The sequence below is a fragment of the Poecilia mexicana genome, unplaced genomic scaffold (assembly GCF_051168715.1).
Source record: "Poecilia mexicana isolate PSO_F unplaced genomic scaffold, ASM5116871v1 scaffold_12, whole genome shotgun sequence".
In the NCBI taxonomy this organism is placed as follows: Eukaryota; Metazoa; Chordata; class Actinopteri; order Cyprinodontiformes; family Poeciliidae; genus Poecilia; species Poecilia mexicana.
In genome coordinates, this window is record NW_028263381.1 from 6,693,572 (window position 1) to 6,710,923 (window position 17,352).

Here is a 17,352-nt window from a genome sequence, read left to right on the forward strand (position 1 = left end):
ATATGATCTCCATTGATCTCAATTGGATGTAGGACTTGACTTTGACTGTGCCACTCTAACGTGAACATGCTATCATTTGTATTGATTGCAGTTCTGGCTGCATGTTTAAAGTGACTGCAAGGCGAATTTTCCCCTTAGTCAAGTGTTTTGCAGCCTCTAAAATTGCCTTTCATCCAGAATTGATGAGTAGTGTTAGCATTATTCATCATAGCATTGTGTAGCCTGGTCAAAACCAAGTTTATTACTCAATCTCTAATGTTTTTGCCCTTTGTGTATGCAATGCGCCAGTTCTACCTTATAAACAACCGTCCTCCACTGCGAAGAGGGACGTGTCGATCTGAACGGGGGCGGCTGATCACGTCACCTTAGTATTTGGAAGAGTGGCCAACACTCACTGAACAGCTACGTTCACCTTCTGCGTTGCCATTGCTAAAACTATTAGCGGGCAGACTACAATTCTAAAACCGTGCAAAAATAATTTTGTTTTTAAATCGCAACATTGTCGTTCACAACTTCTCCTTCTTTTCATCGATTGACCCGGAAGAAATTCTATCAGAGGAATCAAAGTCAATGGGAGAAATCCCAGTGAAGCAAGATTTGAATCGAGTGGAATAGCGTTGGAAGGCAATGACCGGGTAAAGCGGTTTAGACAAGACCAAAAAGTTCAGTTTTAGTCTCATGTAAAACTAGAAAAAACAAAAAACAAACATCTTCTGAATGTTTGCTGTCTTTCCAAGAGTGGCTTTACTCTTGCCAGTCTTACTTAAAGCTGAGCTCACACTGTACGATATAATCTACGCCGCATCTTTTATTTCTTGATGTGTTTGTTGGACCTTTCAGCGAGCGAGTTCAGCAGTCTAGAACCTTCCATTGTGCAGTTTGTCTGGATTTACTAAATTGAGCTCAGACACTGAGATACGTTCAAATACTGCACACACACACACAAAAGTCTGTCCAAGCTATTAGGGAATCTTGTCAATTCCCTCCCGTTCAGTTCCTCCATTGTTTGCTCATAAAACCTCCATAATGACTACGTAGCATTACACTTTGGCAGCTATCATTTCCATTACAAATACCTTACAAGCTGCTGGCAAACACCAAGGGCTTCAGAGATATTTTATTTGACATCCTGAGAATCACAATGAGTTACTTGAGCATTGGATGACAGTACGGGTCATGTTCTGTATTAGATCCTCATATGGCTTTAAATCCAGTACTAACACCTTGTCAGAGTAGATGTGGAGTTACTACATCAGGATCGCTGATCAACAATTTCCTGTTTCAAACACTGGATCCTTTCTTTTTTGTCTCGTAGGGGCTTTTTTTTTGATGCATGATTAAAGTCAAAGAGACATGAATTATAGTCATTGTTATTCCAGCATCAGAGTAGTCAGGATGTTTTTGATTAAGTTCAAACAAAAGGGAAACAAGTATTTTATTTTTTTCAAACTTTGAAAACAGAACTGTCTAATGTCATTATTATCAATAAGAATGACAAGTTAGACTTTTTAAGAACTATTGTGTGGATTGATATCATGTCACAGTCAACGTTTCTCTCAGCTTAAACATAAAATAGCACAAAGTCAATGAGATGAAAATTAGAAGTCAGATATAAACATGATTAACTCCAAAAAGTGGGGTCTGTTCTGTGTTTCAGAAAACAACTGCAGACATGTCCAGATCTGGCAACCCATCCTGAAAGCAGACAAGATGCTAAATAAAGTCTACAAAAAACAACAACAACAAAAAAAAAACAACATAAAATGTCATTTTACCTAAGGAAGGCTATTTGCCTATACATAAAGAAAGAGACTGAATACGTAAAACTTCTGAAGGAGAAACATTGAGAACTGTGGCCGTGTTTCAGACAGTGAAACAGGAAACGTGTTTGTGTGTTTCCAAAAGATAGAGGAACCTCAAACCAACCGCGAAGCTTAGAAGAATCATGGTTCGAGGATGCTTTGTTGCAGCAGGACGTGGCCACCTCACAATCATAGAAGCCGGTCATGAATTCCACCGATTATCACAAAGTTCCTGAAGAAGATGTGAGGACCTCTGTGACTGAGTTAGCCCTAAAGCTAAAAAAAATGTAATCCAAAAATCCATCAATATTAGAAAAAACAGCAAAAATATCCTTTTGATTAACATTTATTATCGCTACGCATTGATTAATTGAACATGTTGTGAGATCTTGTTGTGAAGTCATGACTTTTTACTGTTAATGTAAGTCTGTCTCATTACTGGAGGAGCCGTGACAGTTTATGACACACCTGCCTTGCTGGAACTGCAGTGAGATTAAGTCTGTTTTGTTTGCAGAAAATCTGCTGCATTTTTTTTTTTTTTTTAGATCACAATTGAAGAAGACATTTTAAGAAAGTAGGCCTGCAGGAGAAATTTGTTCTCTTCATATTTCACACTTTATTGTTCACGCTTTCAAATAAAAAACACCCACAAGATAATTTTTTTCCAGCATCTACGCAAAGGTCACCTTTAAAGTGGCAACTTTTATCCAGACAAAAAAGGTGTGTTTGTGTGGATCCCACACATCTCCGTCTGCAGAGTTTCGGAAAGGGATGAAAACCTTTCTGTAAATCCAAGCAGAAATGCTAAACCTGCTGTGTAGAAAGTTCAGCTCAAACCATTTGAGAAGACTCTCTGCCTCAAGTCATTTAAGTTTAATAATTTCAACAAGGATAGAAACAACAGGTTATATTAAATTGTTTAGTGATACTCTCTCATTTGGGTTTTACTGATTTCCTTTTATTCACATGATCAGTAGTTTTAACTTGAGCTAAAAGAAAGTGTACACGTACCATCTCAGTTCATTTAATGACATTTGTTCCCCTAACTAGGTCACTATGTCACCACTGACAACAATGTTTTTAACTATCTGGACCATTTATCCTGACAGCTGGAATTACATGGCATTTCCTTTCATTGTAAAGACACTGAAAACACAACTACTAGCTCTTTCACGCAAGGCGGCCGCTACAGTTGGCAGCTATTCAAAAGCTATTTTCTTCTGTATGTGGGAGTTGGTGGTGTCTCATTTAAGCTATTTCTTTGGACTTTGATGTGTCCCATACAGTGCCACCTACCGGGCAGTCAATGTAAATGCAAAAAAAAAAAAAAAAAAAGATCTCCAAACCCACAGTCAGCAGTTAGCCAGAACAAATTCAGTTATTTTCTGGCTAACTATATATATATATATATATATATATATATATATATATATATATATATATATATATATATAAATATATATCTATATATATATATATATATGAAACGATAATGTTGGGAACAGTAATTAACAATTAAGACTGAAGTCTTAATTGTTAAGACTTCAGTCTTAACATTTTACCTTTTTGACAACAAAAAGGTAAAATGTAAAATGAGAATTGTGCCATTGACTAGATCTATGGATGTCAATTTTTAGTTATGTACTAATTTATTTTTAGAACTTTTACTAAATAACCTTTCCCATTTTCTGAGATTGTAAAATTTGATCAGGGTTCTTAAAAAACACAACCCCTGAGACAAATTACTCTGAATTAATATTTTATAATGACTATTTTTCATGACTGTGAGCAAACATGGTCTCAATCTTTTTTTTGGCTTTAAATCAATCAGTCAATTCAAAGCAAATCAGACAGAATACCAAATGTTATACAATTAATCAAAATGTAGGAAATATACATAAAAAAGTGAAGTTTGTGTCATGAGTTGTGAGTTTGTGCATGAAATAAAATGCAGATAGGAACTGGGAGCACGGATCACATTGAATGTTTTAATGAAAAAAAAAAATATGAAAAAGCTTACAAAAACCACAGGGAACACAATGAGCCAGAGCTGAACAAAAATGGGAATCTAGAACAAAAAAAAGAAAAAAAAAGCCAGCAGGGTAAACCAAGGAAGTAGAGGAAATAAAAAGGAAATAACAAAATATGATGGGAGGAGCCAGCAAGGAGGAACTGAAAAATGAGTTGTGTACATACTGGTGAGGTTGATTACTGAACAAGGAACAGATGGCTAATTAGAAACGGGTTGCAGGTGTGAGGGGAGAGAGAGAAAAAAAAAAAAGAGAGAGAGAGAGAGAGAGAGAGAGGAACAGAAAGAGAGAGAGAGAGGAACAGAGCGAGAGAGAGAGAGAGAAACAGAGAGAGAGAGAGAGAGAGAGAGAGAATTGGCAGGGTGTGGGAAAGTACAAAAGGAACTAGGAAATGAATCGAATTCTGAAGAATGTCTAGACATAAGGAACATAATAAACCTAGTAACAGAACAACTAGACACAAGAAATAAACACAATAAACTAGAATCACTAAGGAGGACTGAGCTAAAGTGAAACAGAAATAAGGCTGATCTAATCAAATAAAGAGACTGAGGAACAAAGAAGAATCTCAAACTGTGGTTCAGAGTCTTTGTTCATTGCAGGAAAGGCAAAATTAAAAGTATAAAATTTGTAGTATTTTGTATTTTGAACCAGAGGTGATCAAATAGAGTTAACGGTGGTCAGGAAAACAGTAAACTATAGTCCTGAGGTTTAGTGCTAAACCTGATTCTCAAATTAGAAATCATATTATTATCATTAGCCAGTTGTATTGGACAGTCCTGTGGACATCACACTTTACAACAGAAAAAGAGAAAAAGGTAAATGTACGTCCTCCCCCTCTGGGCTCATAGAATGGCGCCCTGGGCTGTGAGCCATATGCTCAACTTCAAGCTCACCTGTCACTGAGTCCCCGATATTCACACCAAACATTCAGACTGACAGCAAAATTAAGATTAAATTCCATCCCATTTAGGCTTTCATCAGTCTCAAATGCAGTTTGGATTTCGCGCTTTAATCCTTCCCTCAGGGAATGAAAAAAGGGAAGAAGAAGAAGAAGAAGAAGGAAAAAAAAAAGAATCCAGTGTGTCGGGAGTTGGAGGCGTGAAAGTTTTCCCTTCAACTTTTCCTCCCTCCCCCGGCCAATAACAGGGGCCGGCTGTAATGAGCGGACTCCTCTGATTTGTCCGGGTCTGCTGTCCGGGACGTGAGTGACAGGCCGGGCGGAGGGCTGGTAGTCTCCCCACCCCACAGCCCCATCAGCATTGCCCCCCTCTGACTTTGACGGGACTCTGCGTGACGCGGCTGAAACAAGGGGGCAACACTTGAGCTCCCAGGCGCAGCGGTGCGGGACAGTTCAGAAGAGCAGAGAGGAGAGGAGCAGTGCGGGGAGAGAGAGACGGAGCTCACCCGTCAACCAGCTGGAGGAACCCACACTTACAAACCCCCTTATGGCTGCTTGAGACGTACCGATAAACCCCCCCTCCCCCCTTTTTTCTCTCTTTCTCTGGGACTTCTTTGGACTTCTACTTTTTTTTTTTTTTTTTTTTTTTGCTTTTTTTTTTTTCTTCTCTCGTCCTGACCAGAAGTTATAGCAAGTCTAATTAAGTTGCTCTTAGTTGAGAAGTGAATCCACTTGCCGTGGACGGCGCAAGGCGGTCATGGATACCCATATAAGATGGAAAAATAAACGGAGAATAAGGGACGCCCAGATCACTTTAGCGGTGATTCTGCTTTTTGTCACGTCGCGTGCAAGTTCAGGTAAGATGCAGCAGCCGTGTGATGCGTTTGGGATCCACTTTGGAAAAAAAGTTTTCCCCTCAGTGGGTCACTGATGAGCGCCCCTCCTCCTCTATTAGTGCCTTAACTTATTCAGCTTGCAGGGTCAGGAACTTTAGGGGGACTTTTAAAAGTGTGGGACGTTTTTGCGATTTTTGGAAAAGTTTTTTTTTTTTTTTTTTTTTCTTTAGGAAGGCGCTATTGATGATTTTGTTGCTCATTGCAGTGGCGCCACCGAGGGTGGACCAAAGGGGGCAATGGTTGCCAGTACATATTTGCCAGTCCCTTGCATACCCATAATGTTTTTTATTTATTTATTTATTTTACAAACACTAATTAAAGACACGACAGAACAAGCTTTTACTAGTTGTAAAATGTACTTATTGTTAGTGAATTTATTTGTGCATATAGAACGTTTTGTCTTACAGTATACCACTTTCAACTAACCACCACTCACTAGTATAAATACAAAAGCATACTAAAACACCTTATGTCCTGCCACGACTTAATTTTTGTGTGCCATTCCATCATCATTAGCGGTCACCATCTTGCCATCCCTTTTAAAACTTCTGCAGGTTGTCAGTTATTTACAATCCTAATCATTTCTTGTGGAGAGGGGCACTTTTCGAATGCTTCGTATTTTTATGAGCCTTTTTGCAAAAATAAGTTCTGCAGTGCACTTCAAGAAACTTCAGTGAGGCATTTGCTGCTCCAGTTTTTTCTTCTTCTCCCTAAACAGATGGGAAGGATGGGTACAGTTTTCAGAAGATGGGAGGGGCTGAAGCTCCTCTGAAGTGGTAGGGTGGAGCGGTTTGAAGGGCTCCGACGCCAGGGGACACAGCTCTTAAAGTGTTGGGGTCCCCTCTTTACTGTCAGTGATGGTTGTGTAGCCGAATCCACAAATATTTATGCATAATGTTAGCATTTCATTCAAATATGACTTAAAGTTCAAATCCTTGATCCACCGTTATGTGGAAGGTGACATTTAAGAGCTTTTCTTGTCTCTTGGAGGTCAAGAAGTCAGGCTTGGGTCTGGCCTTTAAGTATTATTAGCAACCTTAAGACGGCCTGACATTGCTGGTGGTCTGCTGCGATGTTCCGACATCAGTCTTTGAGCTGAACAGGTGGCTTCTTCTGTATGTTGTACACAGGAAGTGTCCGAGATTGTGCTGAGCTTGTGAATTTGTAGAGTCATAATCACCACTTTGGTGTCCATTTACAGCGATGAAAAAGATTGTTTGTCCTTTTTAGCTCATACACATGTGAAGTAGTTACGATTGTCTCTTAAGTTCCTTGTTGCTTGTCCAAACCGTATATCTGTGTAATATTTGGATCTACCATTGGCTATTTCAGAATATTTGAATTGTGATTGCTTTTAGTGGATCAAAGAAGAGATGGAGGTTGATGCTGATGCTGCAGGCTGGATAAAAAAAAAAAAAAAAAAAAAGAAGTCTATCAAAACTTATATGACTCATGTAAAGGATCTTCAGGGCACTGATATGCTTCTTGAAACTTGAAGCTGACATATGCCAGTAAAGACTCGTTGATTGAGAGGTAGTAACATAGCAGGTACATGAAAAGCCTGTGTAAACTAATTATCTCCTCTGTCAACGTTTTCCAGTTTTACTATCGTGCTCTTTGTCATCACAAAGTACAGCGTTGGTAAAGTTAAAACACTGTGACATGTAACGTTTCACCCCCCAAGTCAAATAAGGTTTAACTTTCCTATTCTTCAGCTGTAGTAGTCTTTTTTCACTCATAACTAACAGCCTCCTACCTCCCAAGGCTAAGTTTTTGTGCAGTTCCTTTGAAAGGCTTGCACAGATATAGAATAAAGGCATTGTACAAGGCACAGCTATTGCTATGATTGCTTGAGTATGTTGAAATTTGCAATATACATGTTGAAACACAAGATGTTTTTATTATTTACATTCCATATAGATCACAATTCCAAGCCTGAATGAGAAGTTACTTGCATTATCACAGCACTTTAATTAAAAACAACAAAGTGGCGCTGGGTGTCGGTTAACAGTGTTTCGCCACAGTTATGGGAGTTAGCATGCCCTCTCTGTCAATGTAATTAACCTAGATTTTAAAGTTAAATGCTTGGTTTTATGGAAGAAATGACAGTGTGGGACCTCTGCTAGACTGGTGACCTCTTGCTTTAGTCTGCTTTGACCTGGAACAGAACGAAATACATAGAAGGCGAATTGATTCACTAAACAAGAGAAATGTTTTCTTAACATGAACACACTGTCATTAGGGCACTGAGGTTTGATTTTCAATTTGATTTTTACACAGAATTCAAAACAGGACTTGCTAAGCTAATGATAGCCTCTTGATCTAACATCACTGTATAGAACTTTATCTTTTTATAATGTATAATATAGCTTAGCATACATTTTCATATGGGCTGCCATTTAGCTGTATCACTTAAAATAAGAAATAGGTGTTGTCAAAACCATCTTTTTACACAGGATTACTTAAAGCATCTTCCTGAATTACAATGTAAATAGATCACCTTTATCCGACAGCAACTAAACTGACTTTAATAAGGAAAGTTCAGTTTTCACAGTCTTCTTGCGTGTTTGATACTGGCCAAACATTTACTCATTGTAGCCCAGCAGCCTAAACTACTTTTCAACCACATTTAGACTTCAATAAACATATCCACATTCACGTCTTTTCACCTTTTTCATGCTACAATTACATGTTGTGTAGACAGAAGGTTTTAGTTTTGAAGAAAATATTTATTGGGAGGTCGCCATTGTTGAGAAAAATATGTACTTCTGAGGTTAGCCCACTGTGCTAACAGACTTAAACTTTTTTTTTTTTTTTTTACATAAAACCAAATATTTTTAAAAGTAAAGTAAGTAAAAACAAAATGGTATTTGTTGTGGTCCTACTGGTCTTTATCATTAGCTAGTTTCTGCTGGTGTTCTGACAACAAAAGAAGCTATTAAATCAAGCTATAGAGAGATTTGCTAGCAATGTGCAGCCTGTTTACATACAGTGTGTCACATAATGTATGTTGAGTTTTTCATACTCCCATTGATGGGAACAAAATACCCAGATAATCATCCCACTGAAAGTTAATCAGGCTATGCTAATGAAAGTTCCCGGCTCATTTGGAACACCATTTTGTTTTACTGTTAGAAAGGAAACTTTAAGACTTAAGTGAAAAGTATAAATAACACCAGGCCTGCAAGTCACTGACACAAAGAAGGAGAAGAAAGGTCAGAGTTCAAAGGTGACTGCTAGATATTTCATGTTTGTCAAGTTTAGTGTTTTATTGCCAAAAGAAGGGGAATTATTTCTCTATAGGGTAGTTTTTTTGTTGTTTTTTTTCTTGTTTCAATAGATTCCCTTTTGGCTGTGCTGGAGGAAGTGAGACTAAGATGAAAACTGAGGTTGCATTTAATGAAAAGAAGCTGCACAGTGGGATGTTGAGGAACTTTGAAGTCTCTTTTCCAACCTTATCATTTGCCTTTGATTCAGAATTCAGTGAGCGTTTCCAGGTTGTAGCAAGATTATGTTTTTAGATTGCATGCAAGCAGCAATGTTTTCTTTGGATATTAATTCATTTATTTCCATCTACCACATGTTTTATTTACATGGAAATTGTTTATTTATGACTTTCTCTAAATTGGATTCAATTGATTAACCAAATTTCACTTTTAACGTTTTTTTTTTTCCCACAGCTGGAAATTCACACAGGAACAGAACCCAGTCATTAGAAATACTGAAAAAACATTCTTTGAATACCTTGCGCAAATGAAAACAAAGCCATATGTTAACCAAACCCGTAGGTGACATATGGCAGCAGTCGAGGAGCAGTTGTGTTTGGGCAACGTCAACAATATATTTTCAGGAAGTGGGAATTAATGCAGTGAACTTATATGTGTTTAATCCTAATGCAAGTTTAAAAGGGATAAACAGAGGACCTTGCTGTTTCTCTGAGTGCCTCCCCATCTGGATTTGATAAGTTCCATTGTGCTGTCTGCTAAGCCCTCCAAAACGCCAAAGAAATGTCTTCCAGATGTTTTCCTCCCATTCTTGGTGGAACAGAGGAACCATGAAAAAAAAGAAAAAAAAAAGAAAAACTCAGTTGCATTTTCTTTCAAGAGAAAATACACCATTGTGTGTTGGTTTTAGAGAAAATTTCTAATCAAATAACAGTGACACAGTTATAGAGGGGTTTAGGGGTATAATAGCAGCATATGCCTTTTATTTACCCAGTTTTGTACTCGTTACAACCAGGGTCATTAAAAGGTTCTTTTTGTTGATGTGGGCTGACTTTATGGCCGGGTTAAAGGTCTATTGCAGCTGGTTTTCATCTAGAGTTGCCCTGTGTATGGAGAGCTCTTCTTCAAAAGGATATTTTATGTATTGGTCATTTCTGCCCTTTGGCTTTGGCTTTTTGATGAAGCTAGTAAATAGTGAAGTTCAGAGAAGTGACCCAATGCCGGCAAGATGAGCTCATAGGGCTTCTTGGCGTTTTATATGCAATGATAGCAGGTGGTTTTCCTGGAGAGTACTGCCAAACTGGGCTCATCTGGATTTATGAAATGATGCTGATTAATGTCTCTTACCTTATTAGAGTACAACTTATTGAATGCTGGATTAAGGACCAGGTTTAGAGAGTCATCTTTCATCCAGTTTAACCACCTTCTCTTATCCAACTCAGACTCATTTGGTGGAATTTGGGTCTGCTGGTTCATACACAGTGTCTTTTAGCTCTCCTGAGGTCATGTCCGGCAATATCAGATAAGCAGCCATGAGAGAAAGTGGCTTCTTGTGTGTGCCTATTGCCTTGGTGCAGAGGAAGGAATCTGGGGCTGCATGGAGAGGCAGTGACCCTGTAAGTGCATGTGCCACTTCAAGTCTGTAAATGCAGGCTTTGTGGATAAGCGACACTGTAAATCAGCTTTAATGCATGATAATAACATGGCAGATAAAGCAAAATATGCAGGACAGATTTTTGACCTGGTGACAGAGTTAAGAAGATCCTTTGTTCGACACAATCAGCGTACTATTTGCCATGTCCTGTCGCTGATTATCTTCAAGTCTCATTTAGACTAAGCATTTATCTGTTGTTTTAAAGTGGTCATGGTGCAGAGCGCTTTCTTTTCAAAACTTTTTCTGATTTGTTTTTCTCCTTATGCGTCTCTTCTCCAAATTAAGGTTTTGGGGTTGTGATGCAACCCCAAACACTTGCGCTTGGGATTTATCAGTATGCTTCGCTGCTGTATGTTGTGCACGGCCACGTGAAACTCTGCATCTGGTCCAGACTTACAAGCTCTGCATTCACTTTAGCTGTAAAACAGTGCTTTTCTCTGTAATGGGTATTATAATCATTGAGCATGGAAAGCAATGTATGACTCATCCTTTCCAACCCTATTCCCCCTTCTCCAGCCAGAGCCTAGCCGCAACTTTGGTTGCAGAAAACTGAGTGTAAGCACTTTTTTTCCAAGTGGGAAGAAACAATGGTTTCTGGTCAGTCATGAAACTTTACTGTAGTCATATGTACTCTATTTTAAATTTATTAGGTGATGAAATCAGTTGAAGTTGTAATGAGAGGACATATATAGTAGGACATGGTTTGCCTAGTCAGCGGGATTTTGTTTTTCTCCGGGAAGCTTAATTCATTTGGTCTTGTTGCAACAAGGGACTGAATTGGAGTTTTACTGCACACCGGTTATGTGTTTAAGCAGGATTTAAGAGATCTTTCTGACCGAACAAACCATTGACTATGGACAGAAGTCAATCTTTTGTTTAGTTTAGAATGAAAGCAAAAAAATCTTTGAGCACACCCTACAAGATGTGACTTAAATGCTGAAGGCTAAGTAACTAAGTAGCTAAAGTCCAAAAGCATGGTCAAAAGCAAGAAATCAAGGGATAAAACACATGCAAACTTTAAGGAAACAGTGAGTAATGGAAGACCATGAAGGCATAGAAGTTTCATACTAGATGTGAATATGGTTTATAATATACAACTTTTCTGTACCCAATTATATAAAAACACATGTGATGACACAAAGCAGTTTTTCTGTGTTTTTATAAGGATGTTCTTCTTGTTTTGACCAGTTAGGTTTGTGTGTGACACATACCTCTTCTTGTTGCTATTGACGGTAGGCTTAGTGAGGTCCTCAATAATCAAGCCCTGGTCACAGCTAGAGTTTAAGCCGTGGGACGTCGATTAAACTGCATAGAGATAGCAAGTCTCTAGAAATTTCGTGTTTGGGGAAGTTGAAGAACAAGAACAAACTTTTTGACAGTGGAACTAATCAGACCTGGCCTGGCCTTTCTTGGGAGGTTTGCCTAGGTTCCCAACTCTTGTTCACTCTGTGGGTCTTTCCACTGCAGCTGAGGAAGGTCGTCAGTGCTGTTGACTGGCCACTCACCTTTTGTACTCCTTACCTGTGGCCAACCCTAGCTGGTTCTAGGGTTGGCCTTTATTCTGCCCAGGTTCTCATCAACAGATAGATAATCTCTTGTCAGGTGGGACACACCTGGGCATGCCCCTTAACCACTTTAATCCATGTATGCTGTCCAGGAGGGCTGCTTTGAGGGCTTAGTGGGTGCTTGATGCCAGGCAGTGTCTGTGGGTTGGGTATGAGAATGCTGTGGGTGTTTTCCGTGCAATAAAGAGCAGTTTTCAGTGTGGTCCCCTTGCTACCCAGCTGCTATCCCTCTCACTAGTGGTTTCTGTGGTGGAGTGGGCTCTCATGCTGCCTTGTTTCCCGTCTTCAGTTGATGGATATCCCTACTTCGCAGTTGATGGAGGTCTTCAGCAGGGTTGGTGGGACACCTTTTGTACTTGTGACCAGGGAATTTTTTATTGGGGTGGACCCTTATGCTGGGATAATCCTTACTAAATAGTTTTATTTATTGACTTTATTTCAAGAGGTTTGCTGTTGGACTGCACATGTAGGTTGCATAAAGGCACTATAATTGCCAACTGTATTAAACAAACTACCTAAATGGATAATGAGTTAATGGTATGTATTTGGGCAACTGAATTCTTGCAATTACTTCTCAGTAGAAGTCTAGTCAACAGTAATAATGTGATTCTAAAGTATCGCAGTAAGAAATGATTGTAACACTGTGCACCACACACCGTTACACTGATGTGCTGATTTCGATTATTACAGCACAAACATCTTTTCAACATGTTAGGATGTCGTGAATATATCTTCTATATGTTCTCAGACAGATGTTGAGCTAACAAGGTACAGAAATATTCACTGCTAAGGACAAAACCTTAGGAGATGAAACATGTCAAACACAGAAATCAACACAATTGATTGATCTTGGTGAGCTACTCATATTGACTCCTATATTAAAATATATGGCAGAAATGAACATTTTGACCACCTCCTGGTAGTTCATTGATCTCTAAAACTAAAATATCCTTTTACACAAAAGTTGGTGGACTTTGGAGGGAAGTAATGTAAGAATTTGTGAAAACCTAAGATTTGCTCAGCTTTGTTACTGATAAACCTATGTGGGCAATTTTTTTTCAACATTTGATTGAATTCTCTTTTTTATGAGCTTAGTAAAACAGAACAAATGACCACACACACACTTGCACTAAAGCAATTCTTATGTTATTTACAGTTTTGTTCAGTTACACAGAATATTATCGAGAGGCCAATCTAGTGCAGTAACTCCATTTACTAAATAATACACATTACATAGATTATTTACATATAAGCTGACGTTTTCAAGCCTTTAATTCTGTTACATGGGATGATTTTCCCCTTGCAGATAATGAAACCAACAGTTAATTTTGAATTATCTCACAGAAAAAACAACTTTTTTATATATAAAGATGTGAAGAGCCAGCTATAATATCTGCTTTTGAAAAGGAATTTTTAATTTGACAAATGAGCCTTATGAGAATACATACTCAAATTGATTGGATGTGACTTTGCATAAGTATTCAACATGCATAGTCAGAAGTGTTTACACCTTGGGTGGCTTGATTAATGTCACTTGAACTCAAGGCTAAAGGTTCAACGCACATCCTGTGTCATTTATTTCAACTTTTGCTAGTGGCTTTCTCTACATTTGTTGTTTGTTCTGTGTGAGCTTCAGCTAACTTGTACTGCCAAGACATAAAGCACTTGATCTGCTAAGAGAGGAATGCTTTTAATAAGTAATAGAAATGTGAAAGTAGCATTGAATAACTTCCACTTTTTTCTTTATTTGTGGACTTTCCCTGAAAGTATTTGAGTGGTGTTGGAACAGTAAGTAGGTATCTGGTTTTGGCTGATTTATTGTACGATTCAGGGATAGTAGTAGGATCTTATTTGCACATTGACTTCTGTTCCCCCACAGGGTTGATGTTGCTCAAGTGAGTCACCCGTTAAAATGTCAGTAGCAGATAAATTTATGCTCGACTTGGCTGTCACTCCAACTATGGCGTGTTATTTGGCAAATCCTGACATCGCAAGTTATTTCGCTCCATTTTGAATTCAAGTGTGTGAAGCGACTCGGTGAAGAATTATTAACAGGCAGTAAATAATCCTTTTTGGCTTTTTGTTTACGCTTCTTAGATTTCAGAAATTATTGATAATACTGTAGTTTAATAACTTTGACGTCCAATTTGAAGCTTGTAGTCAGCAATCTAATGTTTTTCAAATAAATTATTGTAATTGATACAGCCGACTACCCAGTTCTGTGATGTATTTTCAATGCAATTTAATAGTGTCACTAGTAGTTGAAGGGAAATTACTCCTATACTAATAAACATAAAATATAATAAACACTGACTTTGTTTTTTGACTTCGTCACTCCTGTCTCTCCTTAATGTGAGCTTAACATGAAAATGTTCGTCTCTTAATAGAAAGAACCGAAGCGAAATTTCCCCCCAAAACTGAGTAAATATTTGTTTTTCTTTACCACAATGTTGTCATATAAATTTAAGAATGTATCTGCAAGTCGGAAAAAAAAAAAAAAAAAAAAACTGGGAAAATCGTGGTGAATCAGTTTTTGGATTTATCTTTCACATGCTAATGTTGAAATGGATTTAGATTTACCGTCAATAACTTCAAGCAGTGATCTCTTTTTTACCAACTTACCACAGAAGCAAATTGATTTGTATGATGTGAAATATGAAAAAAAAAATATATATATATATACATATAGAATAAAATTATATTCGCTCAGTGTGTTTGTCTATAGTGAAATTTGGGGGAATTACTGAGAATTCACAGTGAACCCCACAAAATAGTACAGTGGGCGAGATCTAAGTTTATTTTTTTTGGCTTTTTAGTACTCATTTATAAAGCATAGTTCTAGTTTTTGAATGGGAAATGATGAGAATGAATGTAGGAGTCCTTGAGAGCACTAATGATGATGAAACTCTTACTATGTGGGAACACATTCTCCATTTAGATTGATTCCCATCATCCTAACGTCGTCAGGAAAAACAAATCACTGGCTTCGCTCATGCAAGTGATAATCAAAAAACAGAAACGTCTCAGTAGAGTGCAGGATTTGTTATAAGTAGATTTCTCCTTATTGTTTCTTTTCAGCGCATTTCTTCTGGAATAATAATCATGTGCTGTGGGCTCTCTTTCACCATAAATTTCGAAAGTGTCAGCCATTGGAGCCGTAACTGCAGCTGGAGACGGAAAGCTTCGCAAGTCGCAGATAAAACTGGCAGGCATTAAAACGCATTTGAGTGTGGTTATTGGGGAAAAAAAAAAAAAAAAGTTAATGAAACTGAGAGAAGTAACAGCGGAAATAGGATGGGAGAAACACAGATACCGTGGCAGAGATAACGGTAATCACATATGTGCCTGAAAATTACTATGCCTGTACTTCTTTTTCTTCCTTTTTTTTTTTTTTTTTTTGCTGTAAAATTAGCATTCTGAGGTGCACCGTGGAATCTTGAGTCAGATTTTCCATCTCAGTGTGTGGAGGGAGGCAGACAGTGATTTATCTGTGCTGCTGTGCGCTGCAGCACAGAGACAGTGAAGTAAACCATCTGGTATTCCCACTGTTAAAGAAATAAAAAGGCCGTTCAGTGCACCGAGCCTGGGAGTACACAACAGACACTCTGGGTAGAAAATTGTTTCATCACATCTGTGTGCATAAAATGCATCAGATACTGTATGCAGGACTCATGGTCATTGTTTTAGTGTCATATCATCAGAATGTGTCGTCCATAACTAGAAAAGTCGTTGAATTTTGGCACGCGCAATGAAAGATGACTAAATACTACCACTGCTGGGTTTTTTTTCAGTGTTCAGCTCTAAATTAAAGTCCCCTCGTCAGCATTTTCATTCAGTGGTTTGTATTGGAGATTTTCAGAAAATATTTGTTAAATTGTCCTAGATTACTCTTAGGTGTTGCATATTGATGTTTGCAAGTCTACATTAGCTGTAAGCGAAACATAAGTTTCATCAAAACCAGAATTTTGTTGCGTTTAGCTGAGCGTTACGCACAAAACTCGAAATTTGTTTGCATTTATCTAACGAAGACTTTATCAACAGAATCGTAAGGCTGCTTTTTTTTTTTAAGATTTTTTTGGCTCTAGTGGCCTTTGTTCAATAGTTAATTGACAGGAAGGTGGATAACAAGAGAAGGGGGAAGACATGCAGCAAAGGTCGCCAAGGCCAGGAATTGAACCTGCGACAGCTGCATCAAGGACTAAGGCCTCCATGTGTGGGTTGTGCTTAACCCATGCGCCACCACAGCACACCCCGAAAGGCTGCATTTTAATAAAAATATAATTGCGTCGTCTAATGTCACCTAGCCCTATTAATGAGATACAAGGTTTTGACGAGCCTTCCTTCAACTGGAACACAGTTGCTTTGTATTCTCCAATGAGAGTTTGAACTTTCAGTCTGTAGCAGGTTTGGAAACTGAAGCAATTATAACAAAGATGCAGAATTTCACCAGACGAGGTGTCTTTGCCTCCACCATCGTTTTCAGCCTTAGAGAAGACAAAACGTCATTAGTGTTTTCATAAGTTTATCGCCAGCATGAGAGGGATGCAGAGCATGGGATCTACTGAGTGATTCCTCATGACAGTGCAGAACTCAGTGTGAATGTCTCAGTGTGTGCGGTCAGAAGGAATCATTTGTACAAAATCGGTATTTTTTTTTTCGCAGATCTTTCCAAACCAGCCTTGTCAAAATTTGTTTAGTTTTATGTGCCATGTTCTGATTCTTCTGTTTTGACTAATTGTGCTACAAAACCCATAGTTTATGTTTTTCCTCCTCCACTTTCTCAACACTGGTAATTATTTCTGGGGCTTTTCTCAGACAGCCTGATAGCTGGCTGTGTTTTCTATTCAAACTGCAGCATGAAAAAAAAAAAAAAGCATAACTTTCAAAAGTCTCCTACTAGCACACATAGCCAAATCTTGGAGGGAGCAATTTGGAGGCGTGCGCGCATACCCCTCTCCGTTTGGTGAAAGCAATGCCTGAGCACAATATGCTGTTCTTTAGCATGGAGAGAGTGGCAGCTACACAGTAATACCCCTCGATTCAAGCTGACTGTGGTCGAAGCCAGACCGGTGGCTAAACACAAGCGATGGCGCAGTTCAGGAGTGGTGCTATAACTTAACTAACTGGTGTGTGGTCATAATGAGGCTGTACCCTTAAAATCAAGCCTGTGTTTTTAGTTAGGACACAGTGTCACTGGTGTACCCGTCCTCCCTGATGCCCCAACCAGAACGCCATGGTGCCACCAGGATAATAAACCTCCCTGCAGTGGTTTTCCCCCCT

The 17,352-nt window shown here is 38.5% G+C and overlaps 1 protein-coding gene across 2 annotated transcripts in view; it reads left to right on the top strand.

Moving 5' to 3' along the window:
• Nucleotides 1-4,899: 4,899 nt before the first annotated feature.
• col5a1 (procollagen, type V, alpha 1) overlaps nucleotides 4,900-17,352 on the top strand; it is a 97,260-nt gene continuing 84,807 nt past the window's right edge. Inside the window, exon 1 of one of the 2 annotated variants that reach the window (XM_088010839.1) lies at nucleotides 4,900-5,590. In XM_088010839.1, coding sequence (XP_087866965.1) covers nucleotides 5,491-5,590 — 100 coding nt within the window. In that variant the 5' untranslated portion in view covers nucleotides 4,900-5,490. The remainder of the gene's footprint in view (nucleotides 5,591-17,352) is intronic. The other variant, XM_088010838.1, reaches the window with a different exon arrangement.